The sequence below is a fragment of the Neomonachus schauinslandi genome, chromosome 9 (assembly GCF_002201575.2).
Source record: "Neomonachus schauinslandi chromosome 9, ASM220157v2, whole genome shotgun sequence".
Taxonomy (NCBI): domain Eukaryota; kingdom Metazoa; phylum Chordata; class Mammalia; order Carnivora; family Phocidae; genus Neomonachus; species Neomonachus schauinslandi.
In genome coordinates this window covers 60178190-60198585 of record NC_058411.1, presented here as the reverse complement: position 1 = coordinate 60198585, position 20396 = coordinate 60178190, and the positions used below count along the sequence as shown (strand labels likewise).

Sequence of the window (20396 nt, the reverse complement as noted above, 5' to 3'; positions counted from 1 at the left end):
ATAGAAAAAATACCCTGACACTAAATACAGTAAAATATAACTGGTTATTACTGCTTGTTTTTTTTTTTTGACATCTTTTTTTTTTATTATGTTATGTTAATCACCATACATTACATCATTAGTTTTTGATGTAGTGTTCCATGATTCATTGTTTGCGTATAACACCCAGTGCTCCATTCAGTACGTGCCCTCTTTAATACCCATCACTAGGCTAACCCATCCCCCTCCCCCCCTCCCCTCTAGAACCCTCAGTTTGTTTCTCAGAGTCCATAGTCTCTCACGGTTCGTCTCCCCGTCCGATTTCCCCCCCTTCATTCACTCTTACGGCTTCATGTACAACAGGTTTGCCAGTGACTTCCAAATCTGGATTACCAATCCCAACTTCCCTCTCCCAGAACCTTACATCCATCTTCCCATCGGATACCTTCACTTGGATATGCTCCAGGTGTCAGTTGGTTTAAAACTGACCTCATTACTTTTCCCCAAACCTTTGCCCCAAACCTGTTCCTTCTCTAGGATGCCCTTTCTTTAGTGAAGGTTCACACCATGCACCCAGTTGCCCAAGACAAAAATCCCAGTCAGCCTAGGTCCTCCATCCCCTTATATTCTATAGGTCATCAGATATTCCTTCAACAGTTTATAAAAGACAAAGATTTTTAAAAATCAAACCATATTTACAAGAGACATGCAAAATCTAATGATATAAAAGGGTTAAAAATTAAAAGGTTATTTTAAAAATACATGAGGCTAGTACTTTTTTTTTTTTAATATGGGGCTTGATCTCACGAGATCAAGAGTCCCACACTCCACCCACTGAACCAGCCAGGCGCCCCAGATGCTAGTTCTTAATAAAAAGAGAGTGGTGTAAATCTACTAATAGTAAATAAAATAGACCCTAAGCAAAAATAATTTCCACAGATGAGAAGGGCCATAAATAAAATGTTTAATTCACATTGAGGTATAAAATTTTAAACTTGTATGTACTTAAATATCAATTATATAGCTTCAAAATATACAAAGAAAAATTTATGGAGATACAAAGGAAAAAACTGACAAATCACTGTCAGAGTATAAGATTTTAACACACCCCTCTCGTAACTGTGAGGTCAAGCTGACCAAAAACCTTAAGTAAGGATATAGAAAAGTTCAGGCTCTAATGATCACTGAACTCAACAGAGAAGCATACATTCTTTTCAATCATACAGGACATTTATGAAAACTGACTACAAACTGAACCATAAGTTTCAATACATTTTAAACAACTAGGATTGTACAAACTATATTCTCTGTCCAAAAGAATCACATCAGAAATTTGTAAGAAAAAGGAAAATCAGGAAACTCTGTTTGGAAGATACAAATTGCTAAATAACTCATAGGTCAAAGAAGGTATTAACATGAAAATTAGAAAATACTTACAAGTGAGTAACAGCAAAAATGCTATATAACAAAATTTGTAGAATGTAGCTAAAATAGTACTGAGGGGTAAATTAATAGCCTCAAGAAAGTTCATATGAGAAAAATGTGAGACTAAAATTAATTAGCTAGTAAAAAAAAAAGAAATCAAGAAAAGTAGAAAGAAGGAAATAAAAGGAGCAAAAATTAACAAAAGAGGAAAACAAGTATAAAACAGAGAAGACTAATAGCCAAAAGCTCATTCTTGAAAAGACTAATAAAAATGACAAATCTCTAGCAAGAATCATCAAGAAAAAAAAAACAAGGAACAAATAAAAACTAACAGGAATGAAAAGGGGGAACAAGAATATAAATGCTTCAGAGATTAAAAGATTCTAAGAGAATGGAATGAACCTTTTGTCAAATTTGAAAACAAATGCAGTGAACAAATTCCTAGAAAAATAAACTTACACAAAGGGACTCAAGAACTCGAAAGCCCTAATGGTTCTAAAAGTTTGCTTTAAGTTCTCCCACATGTAAAGTTCTCCAACATTATTTGCCAAATATCTTTCCTTTCCCATTTGTCAAATATTCTATCAACACAAACCTTAAACTTGGCAACTAGAACCACTGTCAAAGCTGGAAAAGATGTTAAGGCAAATTTGTTTTTTATTGTGATATTCACTTCATTGAGCTTGTAGGAAACTGAGTCTATTTGTATATAACTGTATACATTTTGTACTCATTAACACAAAAATATAGACCACTTCATGAATTTGCCAGTGGTCCCTATGCAGGGGCCATGCTAACTTTCTTTGTCTCATTCTAATTTTTAGTATATGTGCTGCTGAAACAACCACAAGGCAAGTTTGTTTCTTTAACTTAGGTTAACAAAACTAATGCTGCGTCATGCTTTGTTTTACAGATCAATAAACATGTGTACAAGGTGAAGATTTGCTTTGCCTAGACAGCTTCCTGGCATGTGAAGGCATGTGGTATAGAATAAACAGCACTGACATGGGAACCAGGATCTGGGAGTTTTAGTCCCAGATCTACCACTTACTTGCTGTGAGACTTGAATGATCCCCTTCAGCTATAAAACTCAATGATGTTTACCTGCAAGAGTTAAGTACCTTTGCTATTAAAAGCACATGATTGGTTTTCATAAGGCTTATTTTCCACAAAATATCTATGTAATTGAGAATGTGCACTTACGAATTTCTAGCTATCTTTATGTGAAATAGTTTTTATTCTTTTTCTTTCTCTCCATTCCTTTATTTATAAAGTTGCCTTAAGCAACTTTAACTTCAGAACGCCTTAGAGGACAAAACAGCCTCTGGAAGGAGAATAAAGGCAATGAAAACATTGCTTCTTCTATTCAAAAACCACTTTTTATTGATTATAGAGAATGGAAGATAAAATAATTTTACTATAATTTACTAATGAAATGGTAAGAAGAAAAGTTTCAAACCATAAAGTGAGTAACTAAGAAAACTGTTCTAATAACAGAAGGAGTATGAGGGGAGGTGGACAGTTATTAAACTAAAATCATCATAAACTAAAAAATATAAATAGAAAATATTAAAGGATTAGATGTAATAAATTTTAAAAATTAAATATAAACTTTAAAAAAATTTTTATTAAAAATTTTGAAAAGCTGAAAGCCAGTATATTCAACATTAAAAACCAAAGTCTATACTACAAATTAAAATTACTGAGAGGTACTTTACCTGACGAAATATCTCTGTGACAAAGTTTACATTACTTCTTTTAGAAGAAAAAACTCTGCGAACTATTTCAATGTCTGTGAGATGTTCCTCATCAATACTGCAGAGACTGGATGAGCTAGGTTCTCGCTCCGTCAGAGTGCTTGTATTGGAATGAGACTGTTCTGGTTCTGTAGTTCTATCAGCTTTATCAGCATTATCATTTTTGTTTTCTTCTCTGGATACCAAACTAGCAGCTGCTCTCTACAATAAAAACAAAAGGGGGAGAATATCATAATCATTCAAGTTGGTATTTTGCTTTCTAACAGCATTCCACAAATAACTTACACCGTTGTTTAAAATCGGGCATAGATTTCATTTAGAATCCATTCTAAATAATTAAGTAGCAATGCAAATAACTCAACATCTAAGTAATATAGTGATACTCACTAATCATCTATCCACCTATAATTTGATTTTAGAATGTTTGCAGTACAAACAAGTTACCAAAAAAACACAAAGGAATGGAAGAAAAGTTATGACAGAAGTAGAAAGGAAGCCAAAAGAAAATATAAGAAAACTCAAGAATGGGGCACCTGGCTGGCTCTGTCGGTACAGAGTGTGACTCTTGATCTTGGGGTTGTAAGTTTGAGCCCCACATTGACTGTAGCCATTACTTAAAACTAAAATCTTGAAAGAAAGAAAACTCAAGAGAACACTCTATATTCTCTTAAATGAATTTTCACCATCGGGCGCCTGGGTGGCTCAGTTGGGTTAAGCATCTGCCTTCGGCTCGGGTCATGATCCCAGCGTCCTGGGATCGAGCCCCGCATCGGGCTCCCTGATCTGCAGGAAGCCTCCTTCTCCCTCTTCTACTCCCCCTGCTTGTGTTCCCTCTCTTGCTGTGTCTCTGTCAAATAAATAAATAAAATCTTCAAAAAAAAAAAAAAATGTCTGCCTTTGGCTCAGGTCATGATCCCAGGGTCCTGGGATTGAGTCCAAGTTGCACTCCCTGCTCGGCAGGGAGCCTGTTTCTCCCTTTCCTACTCCCCCTGCTTGTGTTCCCTCTCTCACTGTCTCTCTCTCTGTCACATATATAAATAAAATCTTAAAAAAAAAAAGAATTTTCACCATGACTGAAGATGAAGACAACCTAGGGATAAAGTAAAAGTCTTAATGTTGGTGATGAGGAAATTATTACCATGGTATGATAGTAGTAGCTATTCCATGGTATAGCAAATTACTTTCTAGTAAGTTACTCAATTTTTGGTCTCAGTTTTGTCATCTATAAAACAAAAGGTTTTAAGTAAATGATTTCAAATATGCCTTCCCAATCAAAAACTCTGTGGTTTAATCGCATTAAGTTCTGGGATCATGAAAAATAGTTCCGCTTGAGAGTTTCTACACTTAATAATTATTTGTAGAGACCTTAGAATGAAGTTTTAGGGAAAACATACCCATAGCTGGCTACAAATAAAAGGTTAAAGGGAATATAAAAATTTTATATTTCCTGAATACTAATTAACTAAACACACACTTTATTCCCCCACTTAATTTGTAAAAGATCTAAGAAGTCATAACAAAAACACACACAGTTTAAGATTTTTAAAAGTAAAGAAAGTCTGAGAAAAGGAAAATAAAAATTATTTAAAAATACTATAATAGAGGTAAGTTCAGAAAAAACACACGTTGAGAAAAAAGAAAGTGATTAAAAAAAAGTGTGAAAAACAGGGAAACTGTTTAATAAAAAAATACCAGAAGTTTAAATATTAGTCCCTCCATTGTATAGCTGGGTATAATTTTATATCACATTTCTAGACTCAGTGCCCTTGCTGAAAAAAGGGAAAATGAGATGGGAACTTTTTTTTTTTTTTTGAAAGATTTTATTTTTAAGTAATTTCTACACCCAGCATGGAGCTTGAACCCACAACCCACAAGATCAAGAGTTGCATGCTCCACCAACTAAGCCAGCCAGGCGCCCCGGGAGACAAGACTTTAAATCAGCATTCTGTGAATGCTCAGAAATCAAAAAAGAACTACGATTACAAATCATTTCCAACTGCAAGAACTTGTGTGTACCATTCAGAATATTTTTAGTACAGCACAGTTAACATAAAATACAGTAATAAATTAGAAGCTGAGACTCATACATGACTAGAATTATCTTCTATATCTTCCAAGTTTTTTTTATTAAGAAGCCTACTGATTCTATAATAATTGTTAAAATTTGGATTTACAAAATACATTTATACAAAGAAAATATTACCATCATTTAAGTTTGTTCCAAATCTAAGGCAACTGAAATCCGTAGACACATCTCTGAAGCCATTTTTAAAGTTTGCCCTTTGTGGTGTATTACCTGAATATTCTTTGGCAAGACTTCACCTTCCATCCCAGGAATATGAGGTCCTGTATGGGGCTTTGGCTCAAGCCAGAAAGAAACCAGCCAACGAATGACAATAACACGAGCCTTAATGAAAGGTTCTTTTGTACAATAGATTGCTTCATTGGTTTCGGCATCCTTCTTTATCATAACATAATGTGGCTTTGGTCTCACCTGTGGGATATCTACAGAAAAATAAAAGGAAAACAAAAACCAAAATAAAATTATTATGCTTAGCTAAATCTACATTTTTAAATATTTAAGATGTGATGATACCCTTGTGATGATACCCTTGTTTTAAAAGTAGATTTAAAATGACATTTTAAAATAATTTGCTAGATATTAACATGCAATCTAGAAGAGTGAACCATATATTGCTATATGGAAACATGTCTTTTTGTAAAATATCACTAAAAGGCTCGGTGAATCCTGTCTAAGTACAGAAAGGCTTCCAGAGCCATTTAAAATTAATGAGAACTCACTTCAATTAACCTACGACTGAGATACAGATTTTGAATACAAAGTATGAGAATTTTTCCTTGATTTTTATAGCAAAAATATTTTTAAGGCAAATATTGTTCTCAATGGCAAAGATCTGCTACTCTAATTTAAGCCCTTTCTACAAGCCTTAATGGTTATGCCTAAGTCTATTAGCTGCCTAAACTTGGCAAAGCTTAAAATAGGAACATCTTTCTGCAAAAAAAAAAAAAAATTTCTACATACAAACTGCAGTGGCTTCTATATATGGAAGAGGTCTGCTTTTAAACCAAGATTTGTCAGAAAGGCTCTAGTTTCAAGGCTCAGCCATTTTGGCACAGCCACTAAATACTGGACAAGACATCATCAAAATATATGACAACGTCATTATTCATACAGAACTTGAATAAGACATACTAAATTGAATCCTTGGGGGACCTTAAAGAGGTCCCTTTTATTATACAATATTCATACAGAACTTGAATAAGACATACTAAATTGAATCCTTGGGGGACCTTAAAGAGGTCCCTTTTATTATACAATGGAGGGACTAAAATTTATAATATAGTTTAAGGATCATACCAAATAGCAGAAGTTTAATGTATAATATCAAATATTTATGGTGGGTTAACTTTTCCTATCAGTGAGATCCAGAGAAGACATTTTTTAAAAAAATCTCTTTACTCTCAATTAAACTTTCCTATTAGTAAAATTCTACTTTCTCTATGAATCAAGGTATAGTATCTCTAAACAACCAATGCAAATATTAAATGTTGTCAGTTTTCTGCAGGTAACAAATGCCAACCTTACACTGAGGTATATTTTATTCTTACGTGTAACCTTTTAGAAAATTCCACAGACTACCTACCAAGTACAGGATGATATAAACTATTCTCCTTGCAGATGTTTGGGAAAATATAAGGCAAGTAATATTTCTTAAAATGTGAAAACAAAAATGAAAATCCCCTTTCTTGGTTTTCTTTGTTCTTCCATTCTAAACTTTTTACCTAAAAATAAAAAATACAATCAGAATCATTCCATGAGACAGAAACAATTATTAGCTATCATAAACAAGGTTGTAAAAGGTCACTTAAGCGATACACTAATCTGTTATACTCTAAAGATACAGAGCTAAATATATATAAAGGACAAATAGCAAAAACTGGTATAATGCCATGTAAATGCATTACATATGTTAAATTACAAAAATCTTAGAAGTTAAAGTGTGATCTGAAAATTTTCAAAGTTGACCCAGACTTGGCTCTAATGACAAAGATACTAATGTTCTTTCCCCTTTTGCCCTGTCCTGAATAATTCAGCCTTAAAAGTCATACAAAATAGGCATATGTGAGTGGGAGTGGGGGAAAGAGTGAAAGCAGTGGCAGTCAAGTGCAGATAATTAGAGCCTAACCACAAAATGCAGGGCATCCATGAAGGGGATGTAGCAGAGGCGGCAGCCCAGTGGAGACTTAAGAGCCCAAGAGGGGTGAGGACAGTGTCCATGGAGTAAGGGGGTGGGGGATAAGAGGGAAAGAGCAGTAAAATATAGGGTGTGACAATTCCAGTAGGGTGAAGAAGATAGCTAAGTAGGGGGATGGCAAAGGCCCAGAGTAGGCTTCATTGAGATACCACTATACATTATTCACTATTTTTTTCTAAGATTTTATTTATTTATTTGAGAGGGAGAGCGTGAGCACGCACACGAGCAGGGAGGAGAGGGAGAAGCAGGTTCCCAGCGAGCAGGGAGCCCAACATGGGGTGCTCAATCCTGTGACCCTGAGATCATGACCTGAGCCAAACATCAGGGTGATTCATACCAAGACCTCCATGGTGTCCCTCTCACTCCGAAAACAGCCGTCCTTGGCCCCGGCAATGCCACAAGTGGTCCCCTGCCAGCTTCTGCAGCCAGCCAGGCCCACCAGGCCTCCCACCAGGCCCCCTACCTCAGTCACCCCTGACCTCTGCAACTCACGCTGACTTAGAGCTGGTGGGGAGTGGGAGGGACGTGGGGATGACCAAGTGGGGTTTTTCTAAGTTCTCTGATCTCTGGGCTTGAGCAATTGGTAAAGGAAAGACAGGGTGTGGGGTTAAGTACTTAACTGGAGATGAGTGGGTTCACCTCTCTTCTTGCCCCTTCTTGGAATATAGGGCTCCTCTCATTTCTCTGGACCCCTAATTCCTGCTTCTTTCTTTGAAGGTACTGAGTGAGATGAAGTTTGGGGGTGGGTGGCCTCCTACACACTCTTTATTCTTTTGTTTCTCTATTTGGGGAGTTGGAGGTGGGAAGTTAGTCCCCAGGAGGGACAAGGGACATTTTTACATTTTGGAGCTAGTCACTGGGAGTAAAGGAGGGGTGGTGGTGGGAGATGAGGTTTATGTATATGTACTATCTTCTTTTTTATTATTAAACAACTTGGAGGGAGTTGAAAAAAAAAATGGGGGGGTGCCTGGGTGGCTCAGTCAGTTAAGCGTCTGCCTTCAGCTCAGGTCATGATCCCAGGGTCCTGGGATCGAGCCAGGACTGACTGAGCCACCTAATAGGTGCCCCTACATTATTCACTTTAGAATAACTAAAATTACATACTGACCATACCAACTGTTGGTGACGATGTGAAGCAACTTTTAAGCTTCAAAGATTGCTGGTGGAATGTAAAAAGGTACAACCATTTGGAAAACAGCTTGGCAGTGCCTTAAACAAGTCAATATATACCTACTCTACAACCCAGCTATTCCACTACTAGGTATTTACCCACGAGAAAAAATTTTATGTCCACATAAGGACTAGTTTATCAATATTCACAGCCGTTATATCTGTAATAGCTAAAAACTGGAAACAACTCATATCACCATCAACAGGTAACTGAATAACAAAGCATGTTATATCCATACAATGAAAAGTTACTCAGCAATAAAAAGAATCAAACTATTGATACACAACAATATGGATGATTTTCAAAAAAATTATGATAGAAAAAAGAAGCCAGACCAAAAAAAAAAAAAAAGTATGTACCATATGATTCCATTTATATGAAAATAAGGAAAATGCAAACTGTAGTGACATAAATCAGATCAACAGTTGCCTGGGAATGAGGTAGTGGTTAGGAGTGGAAAAGGATGTATTACAAAGGCATGTGAGAACTTTTAGGGGAGACAGGTCATTATCTTGATTATGGTGACGGTTACATGGCTGTATACATGAAATAAATGTCATCAAATTGTATATTTCAAATATTGCAGTTTACTATATGTCAATTATATCTCAATAAACCAGCAAAACAATTTTAAAAATCTATATGAGGTATAAAAGTTGTTTTTTAAAAAAGAAAAACTGGTAATAATAATGACAGTAACAACTACCACCCACAGAACACTTTGTGTCATGTATTTTTTTCTTCTAGTACTTTTACTAATTATTTAACCCTCAAACACCAAAATAGGATAGGTATTATTTTTATGTCTATTTTAAGCCAGAGAGGTTAATTTACCAAAGGTGACACTATCAGTAAGATGTAGAATCAGATTTAAACCTTGGCAATCTCAATCAGGGTCCAAATTAACTTTCTAATGTTAGTTTCTGAGGCATAAGGAATTTCTGTGTTTGGAATAGTTACAAGAAATGTGTATATGCTAAGATTGTTTTCATCAACCAGGGCATGCACATTTCATATGTAGGGATGAACAGGTTACCTTACCAAAAATACATTCACCTAGAAATTTACAGGGTACAAACAGGTTAAAGTGTAAATTACATTCCTCCACCCAAAACCCCATTCTGAGCCTATCTCCCTACTGGCTGCCTCTTGGCAGGTTGATTCCTAAATCAAACAGTTACTACTTAAAGACCACAACCACTGATTATAAAGGAAAGGATTGGAAAGTAAACCCAACTGGCCCACAGAGGAAGGTATATACATAAAAGAGTCTACTTCAAGATTTTCTCTCTCTAGCTCCCCTTCTAAGAGACTCATAATCCCGCCAATGATTTTTATTTCACGAAAAGCATACTAACATACATTTTCAAAAGTAAAAATTTGTCCTCCTTCAAGAAAATAAGCAAATATCTACTCCAACATAATAATGGTAAGAGAGAGAAAAATTAATTACCCACACAAAGATGGTAAGAGGGGTGATATCAAAGAGGATAACACATACCTGAATTACTATGTATTTTAAAAGTGCTTCAAGAAAATAGCTTGTGAGATCTTCTTGACCTTTGTCTCCTGATTGTGGAGGGACAAGAGGAGTGATTTCCTCTATAGTGACTTGAGCTATACAGAGACAAAAGTTTAGTATAATCACAAAACAAATTTAACAATGAAATAATGTGATCCAAATAAAATTTAACTGTAAGACATATATGCAATGAATATGCTTGAAAACGTTCTAATGATTGAACCTTGAAATAAATCTGAGATCATCCTAACAGCCCATCACAACAGCCATAAAGTTTAATAATCAGCTGTTTCATAACCCCTTGAGAGAATGTGACAGGGATGGATAGACAGATAACAAAGGGCTTAAGAGTGAATCTTACTTGAAAAAAAACTCATATTTTAAAATTTACATTAAGTGTGCCCATTACAAAAATTCCAGCCCATTACAAAAATTCCACAGTATGACGAGAAGCCTCAACAATAATGACTTTATTTATCAATTAAAGGACTTATTACTCTAGTAATGACCACGCTTACTGTTTAAGGTAGCTCCTTTATTCAAAGAATAAAATGCTATTTCCCTCTCAAAAAGAAAGGATAGCATCTTAGTTCCTTGATTACAAAAGTCCATGTATAAAATAAGAAACTTTTACATTTTCGAAAATGTTCCAATATTCAAAAACATTCATTATAATAAATGCAAATTCAAAAAAATTGACCAACAACTAGCTGAACTCTCTTAAATATTTCCTAAGCAGCACCTAGTTTGATATAGGCAGGTTCCTAAACCTGTTTCTTAGTAAATATTAGCCAAGTAATTAAGCTCACAAAAATAGATTTTGTTACAGTCCTCTTGGCACAAAGTAAAATACTCTTGTACTTCAATGTACATCCAAATTAACTCAAGGATACAAGACGACACATGAGAATTAGAAATAAAAGATAAATGTAAAATGGCTTCTATTAACCATGTGTTTCTGATGCTTGACACCAGAAGACTTGCTGGCCAGGGAGAGAATGTCCCTCCCCAGCTAATTCCCAGAGATGGTAAAGATGGGCCAGAGAACATGCCTTCCATACACAAACCAACCAGTGCAGAGTCCACACCTCTACCCCTCTTCTATCCAGTTCTCACATTCAAGGCCACTATTCCCCTGACCTAATCACCCAGGTACGTGGGTGACAATGAGGAACAGCCCCTATGCACCTAAGCCTGCTGAAATTATCCAAACGAGCCAATCACAGGACTGCTCACACTGCCTCAAATGTTTCTACCTACAGAAATCACAGTAAGGGCTCTTGCCTTTGATGCCCTACCCCTGATTGACCCTGGTACTTCCCCATGTGGCCACCCTCCCTGGTGTGGCATGCCCTCTCCCTTGGGAACTGTAACTATTTTTTTATGTCAATCATCTTCTGATCTGTTGGCCTCATCATAGGCGAAAAATAATAAAACCTACATTTTATAACATGGCCTTGAATTACCGAGTTAATAAACATACGGACATTTTAAAAATACATTAATAAACTACACAGGAAATATTAAAATACTGATGGATAAGATCTCATGAATCTTACTTTCTTGAAGGTTGAGTGGAGGATTAATGAGATTATCTAAAGTTCGAGGTCCATGTTCAGATTGTAGTGCTGAAAATCCGGGAATTAAGCATGAAAACATCCAAAGCTGTTCTTTGCTACAGTTATTCTGAAGAGCTTGCAACCATAATAAGAAAAGACGAACACCTTCCCGTCTGATCTAAAATAAAATGAAAAACAGTATTTTTACTAATAAGGGAAATATTTTCTTACTTTTAAGGCCAAAATTCTCTAGATGATTAGAGAGTGTTACTTTGCAAAAGAGAGGAAGGAAAGAAAGAGGTAAAGGAAAAAGGAGAAAAGGAAGAAGGAAAAGAGGGAGGGAAGGAAAGAGGAAGGGCTACTATACCCATGTCATTTATTGAGCCCTCATTATTTGTAAATTTAAATTCACTGATTTTGAACAAATACAGAATAAATTTGGCCTCTAACTATTTACAGCTATAAGGCAATCTTTATTCTCTAATTTCCATTGGTAAAAAAAAAAAAATCAGAAAATTATTTCCTTCTTGTTTACTTCCCTCTTTCCCAACACCACTGGTCTAATCCAAGAACCAAGAAGAAAGAGGGCAATAACTTTCCCTGTACAGTGACTTTGGTGGTAAAAGGTGGAATGGTTATGGGGATCTTGGTACCCTGCTAAATCAATGTTCTTGTTCTTAAAAAAGCTTACCACTCTCTGAAATTATGTCATCTACTTATTATTTGCTGCTAACCTGCAAAGCAGAAATTTTGACCGGTTACTATATTCTAAGTACCTAGAACAATATCCCATATACAGAAGACAACAAATATTTCAATCAATGCATAAATTCTCTCCCAGGAAGAAAACAGGAAAAGACAGAAAAACATTCAATCTCTGACAAGCAAAACACAAAGTTCTTCATTAAGCTAATCTCACTGGTAGCTTTGGAAATTGCCTTACCACAGCTTGGTAAATGGCCACTGTCAAAGCTGTTCAACAGCTGCCACCCTTACAGTTTAGAGAGATAACAAGAAAACAAACAATTAGGAAGGCTTATTCCTTTGTACTGCTATACCAAGCCTTGACACCAAAACCACCCACAATATGAAACTTTCACTTAACCTATAAGATGCTTTTGCACTGGGTAGCTTCTCTTACCAGAGCACAATGAGATAATGAAAAAGAAAAGAAATAAAATCAACTTTTTAATATAGATCCATCATTCTTCCCTACATCTAAGAATAGTTATAGTAATATAAAGAATAATTTGTAAATAATTTTTGTCTTCTGGGGACCAGAGAGCAAAGTATTTCTAGTGAATCACTCAATGCAGTGGCAAAAGTTTTTCAATAGCCTGGTCAACCCAGTATGAATTTTCACACATACTGAGTATGTTGCTATATTTTATTTTAAGTCAATTCACTTCAACTAAGTGAACTAAAGACAACTCAAAATTCTTTAGAAAAAAAGTTGATGTAGGAAAAGTAGAACAAGAGACAGTTTTTTTAAAAGTCATAGAAAAAAAATATAATTATACCTTCAAGGAGTTTCCTGTGTGGAGTAGTTTCTTTAAAATTAATCCTGAAAAGGAAACATGATTTAAAATACTCATATTTTCTTAGTTGTTTCCAAATGTCAGAGTTCTCGGTCAGACTTGAAAACACTTTAAAACAAGTCCTTGGCAACCTCCAAATTATTCTTGGTGACCCTGATATCCCTCTGGCCATAATCTTGGGACTAGAAGGGCATGTAGTCACCTTTTCAACACATGTTCTATTGGAATTAAACATGATTTAGTCTATTGAAACAAACCCTAATCCCAAAATTGCTTTTACTACAACATTATCTCTGTATATCTCTTACTTAAGATTAAGAATATAATTAAATACTTTCTGCATCACTAATACAAATAAAAACCACTGCAGGGAACTTCCATTTAGTTAACCACATGAACTTCTATAATTCTAGTATTTCCTAACAAACATTTTCTTTTTTTTTTCTTTTTTTTTTTTTAAAGATTTTATTTATTTATTTGACAGAGAGAGACATAGCGAGAGAACACAAGCAGGGGGAGGGGGAGAGGGAGAAGCAGACTCCCCGCCGAGCAGGGAGCCTGATGTGGGACTCGATCCCGGGACTCCAGGATCATGACCTGAGCCGAAGGCAGTCGCTTAACTGACTGAGCCACCCAGGCGCCCCAAACATTTTCATTGTACTTTCTTTTTCAGAATATTCAAAGCTATCTTTAATATTCCTTTTAAATTTATATAATTTTTTAACTCTATAATAAAATATTGAAATTACATTAACAAACATCCAGAGACCCGCCATTTAGTCTAAATAAATCTAAACACAGTCCCATGTTTCCTATAATTTCAAAATTTCATTTATTTACCTTATTTTTGATGTTTTATCTAACAAGTATCATTGAAGCCTCCTTTGAAACCATGTCAAATCATTCTCCTTCCTTCCCCAGAAAAAAACATTACCCAGATTTGTATTATTTCCAAAATATTTTTATATTAGGGTTATTATTTATAAATTAATAAAATATTTAGAATTGGTTTATATATTTAAAACCTTATGTCAGTAACAAGAATCTCTTCCATAGCTATTTGTTCTAATCCTATTTTTTTATTCTTTCTAATAATATCAAGATCACACACATACAAAACACACACACACACACACAGATCAAGCCTGGATTTTATTTGGTTAAGTTTCATTTGTCATACAAAAATAAGGTTTAATTTTTTTTTTTAATTTTATTTATTTGACATAGAGACAGAGAGGGAACACAAGCAGGGAGAGTAGGAGAGGGAGAGGCAGGCCTCTGACTGAGCAGGGAGCCCAATGCGGGGCTCGATCCCAGGACGCTGGGATCATGACCCGAGCTGAAGGCAGACGCTTAACCGTCTGAGCCACCCAGGCGCCCCAAGCTTTAATATTTCAAATAAAACTGTGTTGATTTATCTGCAATTCTCTACCTTATGTTTGCACAAATTCAATTTCTTAAAACAATACTATGTAAACCCCAGTCTTTAATCAGCTCCCCTAAAAAAATCTATGTATGCTAAACGCACTGTGGTATCGTGGACTGGATTCTGGAACAGAAAAAGAACATAAATAGAATACCAAATCTGATTAAGTCTGAAGTTTAATTGTTTTTTAAAACAAAAACCTTACATTTATATATGATATACAAAACAAGCCTTCCTGTAAGTTACTTTTCTTTTTTTTTTTTTTTTTGAGAGAGTGCATGTGCAAGACAGCGGTGCAAGGGGCTGGGGGTGCTGCTCAATCCTAACTAAGCTCCATGCTCAGCGCAGAGCCCCACTTGGGGCTCAAGCTCACGACCCTGAGATCATGACCTGAGCCGAAATCAAGAGTCAAACGCCCAAATGACTGAGCCATCCAAGGGCCCCCCTACCTAAGTAACTTTTCACAACCAACATTAGCTTCTGAAATTTATCTATAGTGATCTATATAGCTCTAATTAATTCACTTTAACTGCTGTGTACAATTCCATTCCATACTATTAATCTTATTTATGTTAGGACATTTGGTTTGTTTTCAAATTTTTGCTATTCCCAGGAATACTATAATAAAGGTTCTTGTCATAGCTATAAAAATAGCTAACACCATACATAATTGTGAAAGAGTAACTGCTTTCTCCCACACATCAGGAATGATCCAAGAGTGTCTGCTCTCACCACTTTCATTCAACACTATACTAGAGAAACAATAAGAAAGAAAGAAAGAGAGAGAGAAAGAAAAGAAAAGAAAAGAAATTAAAGGTACCAGATTGGAAATAAAAAAGTAAAACTATCGGGGCGCCTGGGTGGCTCAGTCATTAAGCATCTGCCTTCGGCTCAGGTCATGATCCCAGGGTGCTGGGATCGAGCCCCACATCGGGCTCCCTGCTCGGCGGGAAGCCTGTTTCTCCCTCTCCCACTCCGCCTGCTTGTGTTCCTGCTCTCGCTCTGTCAAATAAATAAATAAAATCTTTAAAAAAAAAAGTAAAACTATCTTAAATTGCAGTTGACATGTTCCTATATTTAGAAAACTGAAAGGAATCTACAATAAAACGAATAGAATAAGTGAGGTATAATTAACTAGAAACAATATAAATGCCCATGAATTGGTGAGTAGATAAAACATGATATAGCCATATCATAGTACTCTATACAGCAATAAAAAGGAATGATAATACATGTTATAATATGGAAAACAAACAAAAAAATTATGCTAAGTGAAAGAAGCCAAATGCAAACTACTATAAATTATATGATTTCATTTATATGAAATGTCAAAAAAAGACATTTATTGAGCACAGAAAGCAGACTGTGGTGGTGGGAAAGGCACTAACTGTAAACGGGCTTGAAGGAATACTTCAGGGTGAGGCAATGTTCTAAAACTAGACAATGGTGAACTCTAAAGATTTGCTGAAAATCACTAAATTATTTACTTAAATAGATGAATTTTACACCTATATAAAATATAATTCAATAAAGCTACTTTTAGGGGCACCTGGGTGGCTCAGTCAGTTAAGCATCTCACTCTCTCTCTCTGTCAAATAAATAAATTTTAAAAATTCTTTAAAAAAAAAAAAGCTACTTTTAAAAAATCAACTAGATTCATTGATTTATTTTCCTTTATATATAAGACAAAAATGAAAGAAAACAGTCTTAGGATTTTTCTAGATGACAAGGAAAAATGACCACTTACGTGTCTTCTCAAAGTTAGACATTTACTGGACTATTATTAATCATGACAAGCAGAGAGCCTAAAGCTCTTTTGAAGATTTAAGGCTACATTCCTTAGAAGATACAATAAACTTTTGAAGTTCAGATGTCTCAAAAAAAACTTTCTTCATAAACAACCTTCAAAGACATTTTTATGATTATGAAACACAAAATAGGATTTCACTATTTTATTGAGTACCTTATCAAGTGCTTATTACTAATTCATATCTCTTCTGATATAAAACCTACTCAAATATTTTGCCAATTTAAAAATATTTGTCTTATCATCTTATTATCAAGTTGTAAGAGTTGCTTATATATAATGGGTATGTTATATTTAGTCTCAAACTTTATCCAAAAAGTTCATTCTAAAAGACTTTACTACTTAGGATTTTGTTTTTAGCCCCTGCATCAATATCCTTCCTAGATGTCCAGAGTTCCTTTTGTTTCTGGAATTAATTGGGAAGGCTTATCACTAAATTATTTACTTAAATAGATGAATTTTACCTATATAAATTATAATTCAATAAAGCTACTCTTAGGGGCACCTGGGTGGCTCAGTCGGTTAAGCGTCTGCCTTCGGCTCAGGTCATGGATCCTAGGACCCTGGGATCGAGCCCCACATTGGGCACCCTGCTCCATGGGAAGCCTGCTTCTCCCTCTCCCACTCCCCCTGCTTGTGTTCCCTCTCTCGCTGTCTCTGAGAAATAAATAAAACTTATAAAAGTTTTTGAAAACTTATAGTTTCAAAGCCCCACAAGAGACTTTTCTTTTTTAAAATAAAACACATTTTATTCATCTAACCATCAGTTAACAGACACTGGGTAATTTCCATCTTTTGGCTACTATGAAAAATGGTGCTATGAACATTAGAGTATACATTTCTATGCAGACATATGTTTTCCTTTCTCTTGGGTATGGTATATCTGGGTATGGAATTGCTGGGTCATAGAGGAGCTCTATGTTTAATATTCTGAGGAACTGCCAGACTGGTTCTCAAAGCAGCTGTGGCATTTTACATTCCCACCAACAATGTTCGAGGGTTCCAATTTCTCCACAGCCTCACCAATACTTGTTATTTTTTGGCTTACAGTCATCCTAGTAGATGTGAAGTGGTATCTCCTTAGAGTTGTGATCTGCATTTCCCTACTGACTAACGATGTTGCACATCTCTTCATGTACTTATTGGTCATTTGTATATCTTGGAGAAATGTCTATTCGAATCCTCTGCCCATTTATAAACTGTGTCCAAAAAGATTTCACTTGCTATAATGGATTAAAAAATGTGGGACCTAAGTAAAATCTATGACTTTCGTTTTTAAGAGAAACGAATACATTTTACAAATGAATATAAGGCCTATAACATTCTAGTTCAACAATAGACAGGGTGGCTGTCCACATATTCCCCATGAGAAGGGTCATGAGAATCATTAGCAATCAAAACTGCCATCACTGAGACACCCAAACCAAAGCCAACAATGCTTACCTGCAGACTCCCTTCTAACCACAGAGGGGGAAAATGTCTGAGAACAAGAGCTCAAGAGCCCTGTGGTGATATTGTTATTGTTATTAAGACCAGACTCCAAACCGGCAAGCACCTTGGCTTAGTTCCTGGAAACAGAAAGTCTGTGGTCTCCTCCCTACTTAGTCTCTGACAGTAATCCACAGCAGGGGGTTTTTTGCCCTTTTTCCTTTTTGGCTTCATTCCATGATCTGGAAAGCTCTCCTCTGGCCCTTCAAGCAAGAAGGTTAACTCTAGTTCCCCTCACTATTTTCTGTGGAGCAAACTACCGGATGACACCGCTTGCTTTCAAATCTGGAGCCCAAATATTCACTCTACCTGGCACTTTACATTTCTGATTCTGAGATGTTTATTTTGATGCTGAGCCTTTTATTTTTTTGGTTTTTTAGTTTTATCATTACTAAAGTAAAGGAACAGACAGATCAAAGAAATTTAATATGCCATTTTGACTGGAAATCCTTCATCTACATTTTTATCTCATACTCCCATTAAGGATAGTCCTATATTCTTTAATTTGTTTTTACTAAAACATAAACTAGAAATTCATTTCAAATAATGACTAACCCACTACAGAGCATTTTCATATATTATCATTTATGTCAAATGTGAAATACATATTTAAATCACTTACCAATACTATGAAACTGCCATCGCTGATGAATTCTCTCTGGAAGAAGTTGTAAAATTTTCTAAAAATCAGTATGAATAAAACAAAGAATGAAAAGCAAGTAATGAGTCCACATTCTGTGCAATGTGAAAAATTAAACAAAGAGCTTATAATAAGCCTATAACAGTTTCTTATGTAAAAGACAGCATCACAAACACAAAATAGCATTTGAGTTAATCTGACAGTACTTGCACTATTTCAGCACTGACACATTGATCAGTATTTGAAAACACCAAAAACAAAACCCAACAAGCTATACTAACGAAGATTTGGAACAAGACATTAATGAAATTTATCTTTTACAATGATGTGGAAAGTAAGTATATTCCTCTTTATGGATTAAATAACGAACTCTAGGGGCGCCTGGGTGGCTCAGTCATTAAGCGTCTGCCTTCGGCTCAGGTCATGATCCCAGCGTCCTGGGATCGAGCCCCGCATTGGGCTCCCTGCTCAGCGGGAAGCCTGCTTCTCCCTCTCTCACTCCCCCTGTGTTCCCTCTCTCGCTGTGTCTCTCTCTGTCAAATAAATAAATAAAATCTTAAATAAATAACGAACTCTAGCATATTTCAAAATGATCATTTACTATTCTTAGAATTTCCATATTGTGGGTATTACTGATAAATTCTGAATTCTTTCAGATACTACTATTTGTGTGACATTTTGTCTCACTTTGAGTAGTTCTTCCTCCTGTTTTGATTTTCACAAAAATCACAGCAAATATTTGTACTGATTTGATTCATGTGAACCCAAAGGTACTTATATTTACGATGGCTATAGGTATAAGAACAATATTTAAAAATTCAGGATCCTTACAGTTAAACTAATACAGGTTTTCATTAATTGGAAGTAAACACTTTTTACATATAACACTTTCAAAATTTTACCTTAATTCCCTTTACAAATTTCTACTGTGTGAATTAATCTAGTTCAACAGCTGCCTTACTATGGTACTGAACTATGCTCCCAGTACTCATCCGCTTGCTGAATGAGCTTTGTGTGTGTGAGTTTGTTGTTACTGCTGCTCTTACTATACTGTTATACTTCAGAAATGCCATGAACCAAAGTGTTCATAAGGGCCAAACACTAGATATTTTTACATGTAATGGTATCTCATTAATCCTCAGAACCATCCTAAAGAGAGAGTTTATTAATCTCATTTAAAAAATGAGAAAATGGGTTAAGTAATGTGCTTAAATTAGAAAGTGGAAGAACTGATTCCAATCTTGATATGCTTAATTCCAAAATGTGTACTTTTATACTATTCTGCCCCAAAAGATAGTATGCATGTTTTACACCTATCTTCCACTTGATATGATCTTATTAGTCCATCTCATACAAGAGAATGATGAGGAAATTTTACATGAATTAAACAAACTTCTTTACCATTGCCCTCCTCAAAGTTCTCTAGCCAACAATTGTATAATTGTATTTATTTTGGCGTGGAAAGAGATAAAATTAGAAGTTGAAAAGGTAAGTTTGTAAACTACTCAGAAACATTCCTAAATTATGACTATTATACTTCAGATTTAACCTCTTATAAAATGTAAATAAACATGTCTTTATTTTTATGGGGTTACTATAAGGATGAAAGAAACCATGTGTAGTCTTAACAGAAGAAAACAGATTATAAATCCTGTATCCTATTATTAACACTAATGATGCTTTTTATTCCAAAAAGAGGAAGTCAGTTAATTTATAAATTTCTTGATTTTTAAAAATCATCATTAGTCTCTAAAGGTAGAGGTCAGGCAGGTATTATTGTCCCCTTGTAAGTAAAAAAACATCAGCA

General features: G+C 35.2%; 1 protein-coding gene and 1 non-coding gene across 5 annotated transcripts in view; both read right to left on the bottom strand.

The window, feature by feature from the left end:
* RALGAPA1 (Ral GTPase activating protein catalytic subunit alpha 1) overlaps positions 1-20396 on the bottom strand; it is a 247730-nt gene that overhangs the window by 186811 nt on the left and 40523 nt on the right. For all 4 annotated transcript variants that reach the window (XM_044918201.1, XM_044918202.1, XM_044918204.1 and 1 more), the window contains exons 4-10: positions 18572-18629; positions 13211-13254; positions 11691-11868; positions 10111-10226; positions 6827-6965; positions 5458-5666; positions 3123-3362 (exon numbers count right to left, since the gene is read on the bottom strand). In XM_044918201.1, coding sequence (XP_044774136.1) covers positions 3123-3362; positions 5458-5666; positions 6827-6965; positions 10111-10226; positions 11691-11868; positions 13211-13254; positions 18572-18629 — 984 coding nt within the window. The remainder of the gene's footprint in view (positions 1-3122; positions 3363-5457; positions 5667-6826; positions 6966-10110; positions 10227-11690; positions 11869-13210; positions 13255-18571; positions 18630-20396) is intronic.
* On the bottom strand, positions 2145-2252 carry LOC123325792. Its single transcript, XR_006540646.1, has one exon. It is a non-coding gene; the product is annotated as a U6 spliceosomal RNA (small nuclear RNA).